Here is a 16,664-nt window from a genome sequence, read left to right on the forward strand (position 1 = left end):
CTGAATAAGAGTGTCTGCTTCAACAATTTAAATGGTTAATTAATTTCAAATACTTTTCTAGAGAAATGTTTTAAAAAAGCCCTTCAGAATGCACAGATCTCCAAACAACCTTTATTTATATTTACTTTTAATAAGAGCTATAAAGCATGTCTCAACAAGCAGCAATTTAATTGCATCAATGCATTTGATCTGATGAACATCCTATTCATAACAAGCCCTTACCTATAAATACACATTGAAAATACAAATTAAGCATCCATGTTAAGCAATGTGGCCTGTTTTCTAGATGCCATTAATTTTGTTCTGGAATTACTTATGTGACCTTAGGAAGGGTCTAGGGTCTTTGCATAGTCTATTGCATAGGCTTTTGCTTTAATTTGGGAAGTCAGCGACACGTGCCTAAAACCCAGGAAAGGGCATTGACTAAGAGCTTTACAGTTTCAAAAGTCAAACTTCTCATTCTCTGAATTCTTTCTAAAAGACTTGTGTTTTTCTTTATATAAGATGCAGAAAATGTACTCTAGTTTAGTTGCCCAAGAAGAAAAGGTATAATCATTTGATTAGCTTGATGTTGGGTTTCACAATCCTTGACTACATTCCTTTCGTGGGAGTGGGTTCCCTTTTCATAGACATGGTTCATAAGCGATTTTCCATAATGCAACCAGTGGGCAAGGGACGAGGATGTTGTAATTTAAGAAGTAATGATGGGAAGCATTGTCATTCTGTGCTAAGGTATTTATATTTATGTTTTTTTTTGTGTGTGAATCAATCACTTTTTTGGTTGCAGAATCACACCAAATAAACACACACACAAATGGATAAGCCCCCCAACACTGTTGTTCTTTGCACACACCTTTTTGGAAATCAGAATTCATTTTAAAAAGTGTGACCTTTTGTCATCCAAGGGACATAAACGTCCCATGGTATTGGCTTGGAAATTTATTTCACACTGTGAAACAGTACACAAACCTGCCAAGCACACACAAACAGAAACAAAAGTTTCACTGAACAATTCTGACATTTACTACGTGAGGTGCACTCGGACATCTCCTATTCTGTAATGGCTTCCATTTAAAAATGAAAAAGGGAAAGTTGCACCCACATTGATTCCACAACGCTCTAACGGGTCGGATTCTCTGAAAAGCCCTCTCAGGGCATGTTCTGTAGCGAGGGTCGCGAACATTTCTAACATATGTAAACACATGTAAAGATGGTCTGTGAAAATGTGAAGGACGGTCCTTCTGATCTGAGGAGTAGCAGTACGGTAATTCTGAGCAAGAGTATTCACTTTAAATGCCTGTCATGTAGGCTTTTTTTTTTTTTTTCAGTACCAGCTCTTTTCACCCTTTGGGTACTATCAGTAAATTATAATTAGCATGTCTTCTTTTAGATTTCCCCAAATATCTTGAAATATTAAGAAACACCACAATGCCCCCCTCCTGCTATGTCATAGAGCCGTCACATTTCTAGAGTCAGCTCTATTTAAATGCTCTAACTAGCCACGTGCTCCTAGACACACACACAAAGTGTCATCTTGGAGACTGAGGAGGATTCCACAGTAGGATGGATGGATGAACAGCGGTTGATAGTGACGGGAAGCTTCCTGAAGTCTCTGTGGACCAGACATAGGACAGACTATCACCCAGGAAAGAGCACAAGTCAAGCAGAACCAGCATGTGGATCTGACATACGTCTTGTTGTAGGTGCTGAAAATACTCTGTGTCCACTTGAGTATTTTCAGTTCTAGCACCACTGGGTGGGGTCAAACCTCAAAACCTCACTTTCGTCAGTTGGGTGACCTATGCAGGCCATCATTTATTGTTGCAAACACATCTTTTCTCAGCTCTGGTATTTGGTTTCATTGGTCTATTTGATTTGTGAATGTATTTTAAATTTTAATCAAAGATGTCAAGGTCAGCGGGGCTGGGCAGCAGAAGAATACATTAGCACTGGCAACCAGGCTTGATTATTTACTTTCTCACTCAATTAAAAAATTTTTTTCCCATTCTCTAGTTGGAAGTATGACATTTTTCATAAGTATACCTAATTCAAACTCTTCAAAAGATAATATTAAGTTGATTTTTCCAAACCCAGGAATGTAGACGATTTATACCAATCCATCTCCACTCTCGCCTTACACCCTTGTAACAAGAATGAAAACGAACAAAGCTTAGCCACGAAACTGACAGCCGTAAAACTGAGGTAATCTGACTGACCAATATGGAGAATGAACATAAAGCTTTGCCTCCTCAGCATGAAGCTCTATTCAAAGCAACTATGAAAGCAAAAAGCACCATCTGCCCGGAATTGCAAGATGACAGACACAGCCAATGACTGTCTAGGGTGGTCCATTAAAGAATTGCCTTATAATTCTGTCCTCCTCAGATACAAACTCGAACAGAATTGGAATGATATCTGAACTGGAATTATAATTCCTTACTTTCCAGGACATTCCTGCCTCTTCCTCCGGACTAGAATCAGCTGACTCCTTTTGAAAGCTAACTTCTTCCCAGAGCACAATGGGCTGTCTCTCCATTTTGTGCAATTGCTTGGAGGGCAGGGGTACTTGTTTTTAAACAAAAAGACAGGAGGAAGGGTCACCAGAAAATGTGATTTATAAATGGCCCTCCAGACCATGATTTCATAAGGGTTTCCCACAAACTAGACGCTCCATTCTTTCTCAGAGAAGGCGGGCATTGTCAGCACAATGTGATCTTCTTAAGCCTGCTGTATTCTATAAAAAGCACAAAGAATATTCAGGGATTTCTAGGCATCTCTGAGACATCTTTGAAATCCTGAAACAATTATTTTGAGAAGTGATGTTTACTATTTTTGTAGGTCTTTATATCTGCTTTAGCAAAGGGATTTGGATTTTAGAGATGTCAGTGTCTACGCTGGAATAAGAATGGAACAGATTTAGCCACCCTGGGGACCTCTCCATCTGCACCCACTGCAACTCACTGGAGCAGTGTCTCACCACGTAAGGTTCAAGGACGCCTTTGCCAACTGGGCTTTACTTAATGATAAATCAACACACAGGCCACAGCAGTCTCCCACTTTACAAGGATTAGAATTAGTTACAAAAGTTTTAATCAAGATTTAATGCTATCATTCTTAATTAACTTTATATGAGGATGGAACTCGCATACACACATCTATTTGTGGGCATGTATTTGTTTGTTTGTTAATTAAAACCTTTCAATTTCTTGGTTTACATTAGAGGATTTAACGGGACAGGGATATATTTAATTCAAGTTCATCCAGAGTGAATTTAACATTCTCTAATCGTCTTCCTTAAATATAAACTACTTTAAAAAAGTGTCTGAGTCCTAGTAGCTACACAATAAATACTGGCTAACAGTAACAATTTCATATGATATCTATTTACCTTCCTGTTGAGAACCTCTGTTGGATTTTTTCTAAAATTTCCTGGAGTCTTACCCAAATGATATCTGAGGTCTCACTGATAGTAGTCCCGATACTTTCAGTGACTTAAGAGAAATGAATTGGTCTGTTTTTCTAGATCCATTCCATGTGTTTAACTTCAGAGAAGTGGCGATAGTGGTACATGGCCCTGTAAGTTCTGTCATGTCTCAAGTAACTACCACCATTCTCAATGTAGACTTCTGGGTATGTTCATTATGAAATATCTGGTGACGACTTAAAAGCATGGAGGAAGCATGAAAACTCCTTGCAGCCTTACATTTATTCATAAGTGTAGTTGTTCCTTTCAGTCTTTTTTCTATGCACCAATTGCATTTAATCTTTCAATAAAATTGTCATACTATAAATGTGCCTTTGTAGCCTATTTCCCCTCCATGTGTTTTCAATATGATCTCCTGTTATGAAATATTTTCCCAAACTATTATTTGCAGTGACTACTTAATGTTCTCTTATATGAATATACTACTCTTTAACCTTTCTTCTAGTGTTAGCCATTTAGGTTGTGTCAGGATTTTGTTATTATAAATAAATGATAATATTCTTTATTCATGGAATGTTAGTAAATATTGCTGACTGATTCTTGTCACTCAAGTGTCATTAATCCTCAGTGATGAACAGTAGATAAAGTTGTAATTTAGTTCATCTTATAGTATCTCTAAATTTTTCTTTATGGTATGGCCTATTAGAGAGGTGGTAGAAGGCAATGCACATTCTGGAATGAAGCCAGCACTCATTGCACCTCTAAGTTGATTTTTATATCCAGCCCAAATTTCCCCTAGATCCAGAATCACTCATCTTCTATCATAAAAGAATGATGCATGACACACACTAGGCATCAAATGAATACTTGTAGAATAAATATACGAGTGTCTGTTTGGTTTTTCACTTGCTCGTCTTGCAGGCATTTCAAAGTTAACATGTCCATAGGCTGAACTCTTACTTCTTACCACCATTCTTCCACAAAGCAAGCAAACCTAAACATCACCTGTCTCTCTTCCCTGTTCCCCTCTCAGGACTTGTGCCACCACTCACCTGTTTCAGCAAACCAGAAAGTAGGACTCACTCTTGACACTCTTATCTCCATTCCTAAGTCCAGTGAGGACAGTCACTTCCTTTACAGAGAACACTTCCAACCCATCTGCTGGTCTCCGTCACCTTCACTGTGGTCACAGCCACTTTATGCCCAAAGTGAGTCATTCTTTCTCATCTTTCCACTTCTGCTATTGACCTCTTTTGGAGAGAATTTCTTAAAATGGACATTGGATCATATCCTTCATCTGGTGAAAATTATACAATGACTGCCCTTCACATTGTGCACTTTTAACAAAATGCAACCTCAGACCCTACAGTGGCTGACCAGGCCTTACCAAACTGGCCCAACCACAAGGTGCTTTTCAAAGTTCTGGAACCAGACCAGTGTTTCTCCATCTTGAAGCACTCATCAGGCTGTTTATCTGCTCTGTGCCCCTCAAACCCACACCCATCCTTCCTGCTGCTCTTTGGAAGGCTGACTCCTGATATTTCAGGTCTACATATGTGCTACCTACCACCTCACCCCTCAATTGTTCTTTACCAATATACCTTTCTCATTTCCTTTACTTCACTTACCATCATTTGAAAATTCATCTTTTTATTGGCATACTTAATTTTTTTAGCATCACTATACTGAAAGCTCTAAGAGGGCCAAGGCCAGACTATCAATTTTATTTACAGCACCTCCCCAGTGTCTAGTCTAGTGCACAGTAAACACTTGGTAAATATTTATTGAAAGAGACATGACCTCAGATTGCATGACTCCAGCATGGTGTAGGGACAACACAGAACAATCTCTGCTCCTAGGTCCACCAGTCTACAGGCTCTCCAAAGATGGGTATTTTCCTACCTGGGCAGCACGAGGCACAGTTTCAATATTTTTTTCAAAGCTCCTGGCAAAAAAAGTTCTATTTCCCAAAAATAATGATTACTCTTCAATAAATTCAACAGGAGTCAGAAACTGGATGTCAGAAAGAACCCAGAAGAGAAAGGAGAGGACATTTCCATCTGACTGGAAAGCGAAGGAACCCCCAAGGAGCTCTGGCCAGCCAGAATGCTACTGACCCTAGAAGGAAGCAGCCTTCTAGACTCCAAACTGTGAGACAAAAGATTTCTGTTGTTTAAGCCAACATATTGTTGGTATTTGTCATAACAGCTTGATTAAACTAAGACACCTTATATATATATATAAAAAAACAACCCACAACTTTTTCCTAAGCACTTACTATAAGCTAGGCAATGCCTAAAGAGGTGTTGCTGCCCTCTGATGCACCAATTTCTTGCTTAAAAATTAATGTATCCACTTCTCCTTCTCTGTATTTCCTGTGGTGATACTGAGTAGCAAAGACCAAGTGTTGTACAACAGTAAAGAAATATGATTTGGTGGTAATATGACAGTTACCCAATTTTAGTGCATTTAAGAATATAAGTTATTAAGAATAGTCACCCTAAAACCAGTACCGTATAGCTCTTCAGTTTTGAGGTTTAAGAGATTAGTAACATGTTTAAAAAATTAAGAAATGGTTTCACTATGATTGCTGGTTTCTGCTCAGTAGAAAGATCAGAATGATAATGAGAATTCTCTTCTACAACATACTTTGGGATTTAATATTCAGGTTTGGCCTCTCCCAGAACTTTAAGTTAAAATAGTTCACTTAAATTTCTAAAATGGCCAATCAATCCCAAATCTAAGCTTTTTTTGTTGTCAGAGTTGATGAGTTTATTTGACATAGAGGCTGTAAGCTCTAACTGCTTATATTCTCTATAGGCAAACAGAATGATTTTAACATATTTTGGCACATAAACGCACAACTGAATATTAAACATCTGATTTTTAAAGTCTCTGTCAATGTTGTCCATATCTATTATCCTAGTTTTCTGCAGATTTTCCTTGCTGCCCTTAAAGGACACGAACTATTCAATTTTCATGATAATTTACTCTGCTGCAAGATTTAAAAGTAAAAGACAGTGAAAGAAGGCAGAGAAAGGCAGGAGAGCTGATTTGCCTTCGATGAATGTTTAAGATTTAGATGAGGCATGGATTCACGCCCTGGACTGGCCATCTAATTAAAATGAGAAATGGCCCTGGCAGAAGCTATGCAGTTTGGGGAATTAATAATGAGGCAAAAATGCAAAATAAGGATGTTATCTTTTAGAATGTTCATTTCCATCTCCATGTCATCCAAATCAAATGACGGGCAGGAAATAATATCAACATGAGGCAAGCAACATTCAAAACACTGTCTTGCCCTCACATAGCACGAAATAGCTGAGAAGGCCAGATTATCATCACTATTCAAGTAAAGGCTTATTGAGAAATTACTGAGGGTGAGGAGACTTACCCAAAGACACTTAGGTCAAGGTTAAAGATAAGGAGCATCTGTCACCAGCCAGTTCCGGAGTCCTTTTAGAGCACTCATCCTTCATTATGCACAGACCCACAGAGAGAAATCCATAAATAATAAAGCAGGACCCAGCTAAGTGGTCTTCATGTGGATGGATCTACTCACTGGAGGGAAATGGAACTGATTTAAAATTATACTAACTATTGGCAAGCAAGCCGGTTAGGAGGAGGTTAACACAACACACAACTCAAACCCCCAGGAGGAAGCATGCTGCTTTGCTGGGAAGGATCTGCCAAGTTCTCAACTTCAAAGCGGCTCAGTGGGGGTGCGGAAGACAGAGGAATTTGGATGAACATGTGAAAATGTTTACATGGATCTAGGAGAAGAGATCGAACAAATGCACGTGGCCTAGGAAATTGACTTGAAAACTAGAGAAAGAGATTAGGAGTCATGAAAAGGATAATAATTTCATAAGAAATCAAGGTGATGAAGCAGCAGCTTTGGTCCAGGAAGGAAGTGCTAGTTTGCATAGGATTTCTGACTCCCATTCCGTAACTTTTTCTGTTGGTTTGCTGTGCGATGTTGGGGGGAAATAAACACCCAAGGCATGTCCATAAAACAGGCCTCCTTGCAAATGTCTTTTCAGTTTTTATCATAGTTTTTTTTTTTCTCTTCCTATAGCTTTTCATGGCATAATTTTAATGGAGTTGACAGCAAGCACATACCACATAGCTTTTATTGAAGAAACTTTTCCCACAGGAGTAAACTAATCTTCATGTCTCTGAGCCTGTTTTCCTGAAACTATATGCTCTGGTTATGGATTCTAAGTCTCACTATGAGTGGGTCATTTTGAGAACCCCTTGTATGAACCCCTGACAAATAGGACAAGCTGGTAAATTGGGAACAGGAAAGGTTGGTAATTTGCTTCCAGTTTAGATAGAGAGTGGATTTAGCTAAGAAGAGGCTTCTAATCCTCACAGGCAGTCTTTCTCTGGCTTAGAAATCTTGATCTTGTCAGAGTAGGAGACCAGCAGAAAGAAATCCATAAATAATGAAGAAGGGCAAAGATAAGTGTCTTCATGTGGACGAATCTACCCAGCTGTTGACCAGTTAAAATGTACATCTAGCAAGGGTCCCATGCCTAGTAGACACTTGATAAATGCTTGTTGAAAAAAATGGTGGGATCATTTTTACTAGGATAGTGGGTGCGGATAAAAATGCATATTTGGAAGACAAGTGATGCAATGAGAATTGTATTTTGACTTTTGAGAATTGCCGTGGAGGTCAGGATGTGCTATTGATGGAATGAGGCCTGTGTGGCACCCACAGTGGGACTCGGGCTAGAGATGGCTGGGGTGGCACAACAGCAATATTGTCATTTGCAAAAGGCTTCCTTTCTTGGGGACAATTAGATATGATAGGGAGTTGCTTATAAAAGTACTAAATTAAATGTATTATTACGGATAATTTTTGACCAAAAGATTTCTTCGTTTCTTGCAAAGGTAAATAATTACACCTAGCCTCTCTCTGCATTGAAATGACATGCATTTGAGTGATTTAGGATGGGAAGTAACACTGATTCTTTTTTAAAATGCAAAGAGAAGAAAATTATGCTTTTACAAGAGACTTTGGATGGTAACGTTATTCCCAGTACATAGGTGGCAGTGAGCTGATAACATTTGTACTTAATTGTATATATGGGCTTGACATTTTAGAGTTTCTACAAGGTGCTTTGGATCATGGTCACCATTTCAGATCCTCAAAAAACAAAGTCTCATTTGAGCTACTTGGGAAAAAAAATCCACTTACAAATAAATATTAAAAAATCTGTTTAGAACATGATCAATGTGAAGATGGAAAAAGAGTTGCCAAGAAAACTGTTTTTCACATCCTATAATTACCTCGTTAGAATTCACAGAGATGGCCATCGGTGCTAGATTGGAGTTCTTGAGCTGGAATCATTTTACTTATATCAATGTATTTATGCTTCCAGAAATCAATTTTCTCCCTACTTTCTCACTGGAGCATTCACTTTAAAATAGTGTCTTTGTTAAGAGTTTGTATGGTCTGGATGGTACCCAACCAATGGCAATAATCCTTTGTGTGTGCACATTCTAATCATTTCCATAGCAACCACTTATGGGTTAAGATGTCACAAAGAGGATTATGACTTCAGGTGTGGAATGAACAACAGGAAGGAAATATCACTAAGATGAAGATGCTGCCTGTGCCTTAAGTAAATGAGTGCAAAATAGACAAAATGGAACCGCAGTATTTTCCAATTAAAAAATTCATTGTACTTGTAAGTCGTCTGTCAGGAGGGAATCCTCAAATGTGAGTTTGGGCAGATGGTGTCTTCTCATCAGGGGTGAGCTATTCTTAGTTTCTCAAAGGCAGTCCTTTATCCAGTTGCATAGCATGAAACACTTTGCAGAAACAGCATATTATTATGTATACCTATAACTGGCCTTTTTTTTTTTTCATCAAAAACACTACAATCTCTTCCAGTCCAAAGAATCTTGATTTGCTTCTAAATACCACCTTTCATACAATTAGAGACTGCCAGCTGGATTCACACGCTCAATCGCAATGAGTTTCCTTGGGTGCTTTCCAAGTTTGGAGGAACTTTCTCCGGTAAAGACTAAGACTACTGTGTAGATCAGGAGAATATATGGACTGAGGAAATACCTTCCAAAAGAGAACATAAACTCTGTGGGAGCTGAGACTGTTCTCTTCACTATTTATCCAGAATTGGGAACAATCTTGGGCACACAGGAGGTACCCAAAAAGTATTTATGTGAATGAATGAATGAATACAGCAATAGAGGCCATGAGAGCAAAAAGACAGAAATGCTTAATATGTAGCTTTCAGAATGTTGCTACCAAAGTTGAGATTCCAGTCTCAGGCCACGGACCGTAAAGATCAATCCCTGCTTCACATGATGCTGCCCCTTTCCTCTTTTGCTAGTAGTGATTATAATCCTGCTTTAGTGTACCTTTCCACTGAAGCTCAAGATCACTGCTAGGGTAGAGAAAATTGTAATAATAATCCTGTTTGTTGGTTGTAGCAAACCAGGTGGCCACAATAAATGGGAATCTTGCCTCTAATGATGTCAACTTAAAACTCTTCTTATAAATCTTCTTTATTAAGCAACCTAATGCTACACATTTCCGTTAACCTGATTTATTGTAAGTTGCTTTCTCCTGAGTAAAAATGTTCTTGTAAAGAAGTGGTGGAGCAAGTGGTCTGTAGTGACACATGGGAATAAATTCCAAAGGAATAAATTCCAAATTGATTAGAGATCTAAACGCGAAAACATGGAATGATACAAGCATTGGAAGAAAACATGAGCAAATACCTCTTCTTTTTCGAATTATATCTAAAAATCCAGAAGTACTAAAAGATGGATAAATTTTACTACAGAAAATGAAAATGTTTTGCATGGCAAAAAACAAGGGAAACACACAAACACAAGTAATGTCAAAAGACAACTAATGAGCTGAAAGACAATGTTTGTTAAATATACCATGGACAAAGGGTTAATATCTCAAATATATGAAGAACTTTTTAAACATTTAGAGACAAAGGATCAAAACCCAATAGAAAAATGGGAAAAACATTCAGACAATTCATGAAAAGTATATAAAATGTCTTGCAAACTTAAATTTATGAGTACCAACTTAAACTTAAATTTATTTTTCAAACAACAGAAGGTATTTCTTACCTATCATATCGGCAAAAGTTAAACAGTATGACAACACATCTTATTTCCATACATTATTAGTAGGAATAAAAACTGATATACCAATTCTGGAGAAGAATTTGGCAAATTTTGGAAGGGAGACTGCGGAATCAAAAGATACCTAGGAAAACTACATATTCATGTATCTTTTGAGTCAGCAGTCCCCCTTCCATATATCTACCTTGAAGATACACCTAACACCATATGAAAATACATACTCATAAGACTATTCCTTAAAGCATTGTTTGTAATTGCAAAATATTGAAAACAACTTAAATACCAATTTGGATTGAATTGTGTCTGCCAAAAATATATGTTAAAGTCCTAACCCCCAGGATCTCAGAATGTGATCTTACTTGGAAAAAGAGTTGATACAGAAGAAATTAGGCAAGTTAAAATGAAGTCATACTGGAATAGGGTGGACACTTAATCCAAAATGATTAGTGTCTGATTAAAGGGGTGCTGATGCAAAATACTAGAACTCTGTTGGCTTTTATAAAGGGTAATTATTTGTGGCAGAAGCTTACAGTTACCAGGCCCTAAAGAGTCCAACTCAAGGTACGATAAGAGGTACTTTCTCACCCTAAGCCATTGGCCACATTTTGAAGCAAGATGGCGGGTGATGTCTGTGAGGGTTCAGCTTTCCTTCTTCCTCTTAAGGCTCCATGGTTCCAGCTTCTTCTGATCTCAGTTGTAGCTGGCATAGGGCTTGGCTTTCTTCCCAGGGCTCTTTCTTTCCAGGCTCAGCTGCTCTGGTCTTTTCACAAGGTCACCCGTAAACTATCAGGCTCATCTCTTTTCCCAAGCCGTAGGATCCTCTGTGTATCTTCTCTGTGTATCTACTTCTGTTTACCTCTGTGTGAGAGTCTATTTTATCAGCCCACCCAAGGGGCATGGACTCAACCCTTCATGCCCTAACGACATGGTTGAATGCCCTAATCTTGGTATAATTTAATCAAAGACCTCTCAGCTGAATCTAATACAATCAAAGGCTATGCCAAGAGGAACAGACCAGTTTACAAACATAATCAATGTATCTTTTTGGAATTCATAAATGATATCAAATTGCCACAATGGCCTTTTAAGAAGAGGATGTATGGACACAGAAAGATGAATATTTTATGACAACTGAGGAAGAGAACATCATGGATTGCTGGCAAGTCATTGCTAGAAGCTGGAAGATACATGGAACAGTTTCTTCCCCATGGACATTGAAGGAAGCATGACCTGCTGATGCCTTGATTTTGGACTTTTGGCCTCCAGAACTGTAAGATAATAAATTTTTTTGTGGTTTTGAGCCATGTAATTTGTGATACTTTGTTATAGCAGCTCTAGGAAACTAAGCAAATACCAATACATAGGAGTGCAGTTGATTAAACTATTGTACATCCACACAATGGATTACTAAGCAGTTGTAAAGAAGGATAAGGGGAATTTCTGTGAACTGATATGAAGTAATTTTCAGGATATACTACTGTTAAATGAAAAGAGCAAAGTATAAAAAAGAAGCAGTAATACTATCTTTATGTAAGAAAGGTAATGAATAGATAAGAAAATACTCATGCATCTGCACATTTGTGCAAAAGAAATACAGAAAAGATAAGCCAGAAATGAAAGAGACTGATTACCTACATGGGAGTGGGCGGGAATGGAGAGGGAGAATGGGAATGGGGCATAGAATGAGGAGGCATGGGCACTCTTCTGAGGATAACTTTTTGTGTAACTCTGACTGTTAGAATCAAAAGTAATGCTTCCCATAAAAAAAAAAAAATTAATCCAAGATATATGGGAAACCCAAAATAAAACACAGTGTCATAAATGCAGCTAACTGCATTACAGATTAAAGACAGAACCCACTGAAGGCGGTGTTGAAGAGAAGGGCTAACCAAAGCAACTTTGGAAAACAACATTTTGATTGCATACCACAGGGGTAAAGACAAACAAACAAAATGCTGTATGAGAATCTAAATAGTAAATTTATCACAGGGTTAGAAATTCAGACTCTATTTTATGTATATGCTAGGATTGAATAAATAAGCAAATAGTTTCTAGATAATGAGAACTAGGTTTTCCATTGTTGGAGATAGAAGTTACAGGGAAAGAGGGAAGGTGAAAATGAACTTGTGGTATTGAATTGAAATCAGTTATCAGTATATCATTATAGTTATCAGTTATCAGTATAGACTCATAGCTTTTAGTATATATGTTAAATATATATGTACATATGTATGTATTATATTTATACCCATCTATCCATAAAGTTCCATCTATCATATATATGCAGCTAGATGCATATATGGAAATATAGAAGTGTCCTAACTCTGTCTGCTCAGAGGGCCTAGAAGCAATGCTTCACCTGTAGTAATAGCTTACCTAGAGTCCAGATGTTGGTTTCTAAATGCCATTGTACAATAAAAGAAACCAGAGCTCCTTGGAAAAGTGTCTGATCCCAGGGATGGGATAAAGAAAATACTAGAGGAGCCTGGAGCATCCTGAGGTGCCATAACGTCAGGAATTGCTCCAGCATGGATGGCAGCATGTCAGCAGAACATAGAAATGAACCCCCAGGAGCTCTTAATGGCAAAGCTGCAACAATCGAAGCACTAAAATGACGATGGTATTGGATAATAATCCACAGAAAAGCACGAGTTCATACTGATAATCAAGCAATCAATCAGGAAGAAGGGACATCTCTTCCCTAAGAATTCCAATTAGTAAATATAGAAGGAGTGAAATAGAAAATAGGTGAAAAAATCCATAGTAATAATAAATACATGGTTGTAGACCCATGGAAGCTAAAATTAGAGGACAAAGGTTGAAGAGAAATTGGGCATTTGCATTGTCTTCAAGTTACTTCCCTAAGACATGGAATTTCAAGGGAAAAACGTTAACAGTCAAGTAACCTGGTAGACACCACTTAAGTCACGTGCCCAAAATTTATTTCACCAGTAAGACAGTGTATTGACATCATAAATTTTTTGTTATGATGCACTCAGAAAGGCAATGCCATTTCTGTGTAGTTCTTGCTCCCCAAATGCATAGCAACTTCTAATCAGGAGAAAGCACCAGAAAAAACCCGAAGGAGGGATATATTGCGAAATAACTGACTGGTACTCTTCAAAAGTGCCAAATTCATGAAAGACAGGGAACAGGTAAGGAACAGTCAGCAACTGGAGGAAACCAAGAAGACCTAAGAGCTAAATGCTCAGGTGGGATTCTGGACCTATTCCTGGAAGAGAAAAAGGACAAGAGTGGAGAAAGTTGCGGAATCTGCATACGGCCTGTGGTTTAGTTATAGTATTGTATTCATGTTAATTGGCAGGTTTAGTAATTTTACTATGGTTATATAAGATGTTATCATTAGAGGAAGCAGGCAAAACGTATTTAGGAACTCTGCACTATTTTTTCAACTTATATGTAAATTTAAGATAATTACAAAATAAGAAGTTAAAAAAGGGGTGCCTAAGGAAATTAAATTTGATTACATTCCCATGTTGACACTGGGGTTTTCAGGCCATTGCATTGCACTGACCACTGATTAACACTTGTATATTCAAACATTTGGGTACCTGATTTCAATAAAATGACAAATAAAAAACAACATATTTTTATTGTATAAGTAGCATATGCTCACTGTCAAAAATTAGAAAATAAGCAAAGAAAGTCACCTATAATCCCATTACTCAATATAACTACAGTGTTAGTGTTTATTTGCTCAGATATTTTTCTACATATAAATCTCTCTCTCTATATATAATTTTCTATGTCTATATAATTTTTGTTATAATAATCAGAATGTGTTTGATAATCTGCTTTTTTCACTTAAAAATAAATTGGTAACATTTTGTGTAAATACTTATATACTAATAGCATTGATTTTCCCCTGTTTAAACAGACTTTATTTTTCAGGACAGTTTTAGATTTTTACAGAAAAATTTTAAGAGTTCACCTAGAGCCCACATCAAGTTTCCCCTATTTTAGCATCTTTCTTAGTGTGGTCCATGAAGCAATGACACATTAATATTAACTAAAGTCCATATATTATTGGTATTTCCTTAGTTTTTATCTAATACCCTCTCTGTCTCATTATCCCACCCAGGGTATTACATTTAGTCATCACATCTCCTTATGCTCCTCTTGGCTCTGAAAGTTCCTCAATCTTTCCTTGTTTTTGATGACCGTGACTGTTTTGAGGCATACTGATCCCTATACAGGAATTTGTCTGATGCTTTTTTCAAGATAAGGCTGTAACTGTGAGTTTTGGGGGGAAGACCACAAAGGCAAAGAGCCAAACTCGTCACACCATATCAAGGGTACATAGTATTAATCTAACTTGTCATTGTTGATGTTGATCTTGATCATTTGGCTGAGGTAGTATTTCTCAGGTGTCTCCCCTATAAAGTTACTCTTTCCTCCCCTTTCTATACTCTTTGGAGTATACTGTACTCTTAAGAAGAAAGTCATTAGGCACAGCCCATATTGAAGGATACAACCTCATTTTTAAAATTGGCTTTAGGAATATGGATGAATTGTAGGATATTTAACCAATTTGTCTTTTGGTGGCATTTGAGATTTTCAATTTTTAGTTACTCTAAAGAACCTTGCAAGACACTTGAACTTAGTATATCCATCTCATCATGTACCACTGATGGGTAAAAACCCAGAAGTGGAAATGCTTTGTCAAAGTGTATGCAAAGCAAGGCTTTGACATGTAGGGCTGAATGGATCTCTAGAATATCTGGGCATACTCAGGGTCGCACCAGCATGCATCAGTCAAAGCGTGCTATTTCTTCATACCACTGTGTGGTGGGAGTGAACAAGTGTAATATAAGATGATGTTGGCATGGTGCACAAAGGCCCAGCTGTGCTTGTGTGCCAAGAGTCTGCCTTTCATTCTTAGTGCAATGGAAAGCCTCTGTCGGCTTGTTAGTAGGGGTGAAACCTGTGCCATGCCTTCATATCTTAAAATGGTCCCTTAGATTAGGGTTGGGTGTATTCCTCCTGATTTTGGCTGTCCTTCATCTGTCCTTAGTCATCAAGATGAAAGGGTGATGTGATAGATATCATGCCATTTTTTCTTATGCCCATCCAATTTGCACCAAGTGGGGAAACCCGCTTGTAGGACTGTAAAGGGACAAAAGAATGCCAAAGTGATTTATTGAGAGGGAAGAAGTTGGGTGGTGGGGTGGGACAGGACAGAGATTGGGGAAAGGCTGCCTGATGACTTGGCTAATGAATTCAAACTTTCCTTGCTGGGCACAGTGTACTGTATTAAAATGCAGCGCAATAGGGAAAAGATCATTTCAACTCTTGGACAGCTGACAATTTTCTCTAAGTTTGGAGGCCTGGAAGAAAATATGTTACCCAGGATAAGGAAAACATAAGATGATATGGGAAAGAGCTTTTCAGAGCTAATTCTTTGTGAGATACTGCATCTATCTTTTTAGTATGACTTAGTAATTCTTCATGCAAAGATGTTTATCACACTTGGGATCACAAAGGGCTGATAAAAAAGTACCAAAGTCTCCTAAATCTTCATAGCTTTTCAAAAATAAGGATTAAAGAGAATTATGGGAACACTCTATGAGCTATTAAACAGACCTGTCATATAACTTTTAAAATGTTTAGGGAATAGTTAGGTGAGGCAAATAAAGATATTAAAATATAAAATTTATTGCACTTTTTCTTTCAAAAGGTCTTGCTATTGATTGAAATATATAAGTACCGAGGTTCTTTAACTATCCCAGTCACAACCAGATGGCTCATCAGTTATAGGACTACTGAGATTTAGAATTAATCTTTAATTACTTATTTATAATTTATAATTACACAGATAGGGCCAATTCATCCCATCTGAGCAAAGTTTCTCTGTAGTATTAAGTTGTGCCAATTTGGAAGGCACATTGATGCTTTCCATCCCCAGGGTATTAGAAACTTGTATGCCAGGATACTACAGCCTCATGAAAATTGCTAGTCAATATTCTTGTAAAACTACTGAATGAGTTGATCTCCATTTTTAAAAATTACTAATAATCTTAGTAACTGAATCATGTACAATTAATGGTCAGCATATTTTGGCCACTAAGAAGGCTGAAAACAC

General features: G+C 37.6%; 1 protein-coding gene across 6 annotated transcripts in view; it reads right to left on the reverse strand.

Moving 5' to 3' along the window:
* Window positions 1-16,664, reverse strand: part of CELF2 (CUGBP Elav-like family member 2) — an 840,440-nt gene that overhangs the window by 579,724 nt on the left and 244,052 nt on the right. For 2 of the 6 annotated variants that reach the window (XM_071210067.1, XM_058282413.2), the window contains exon 1: window positions 6,819-7,033. The exons of the other annotated variants lie outside the window; for them this stretch is intronic. In XM_071210067.1, the coding sequence (XP_071066168.1) occupies window positions 6,819-6,856 (38 nt within the window). In that variant the 5' untranslated portion in view covers window positions 6,857-7,033. Of the gene's footprint in view, window positions 1-6,818; window positions 7,034-16,664 lie in introns of those variants that run through there. 6 annotated transcript variants of the gene reach the window in all.

Source organism: Dasypus novemcinctus, chromosome 20, assembly GCF_030445035.2.
Source record: "Dasypus novemcinctus isolate mDasNov1 chromosome 20, mDasNov1.1.hap2, whole genome shotgun sequence".
NCBI classification, from domain to species: Eukaryota; Metazoa; Chordata; class Mammalia; order Cingulata; family Dasypodidae; genus Dasypus; species Dasypus novemcinctus.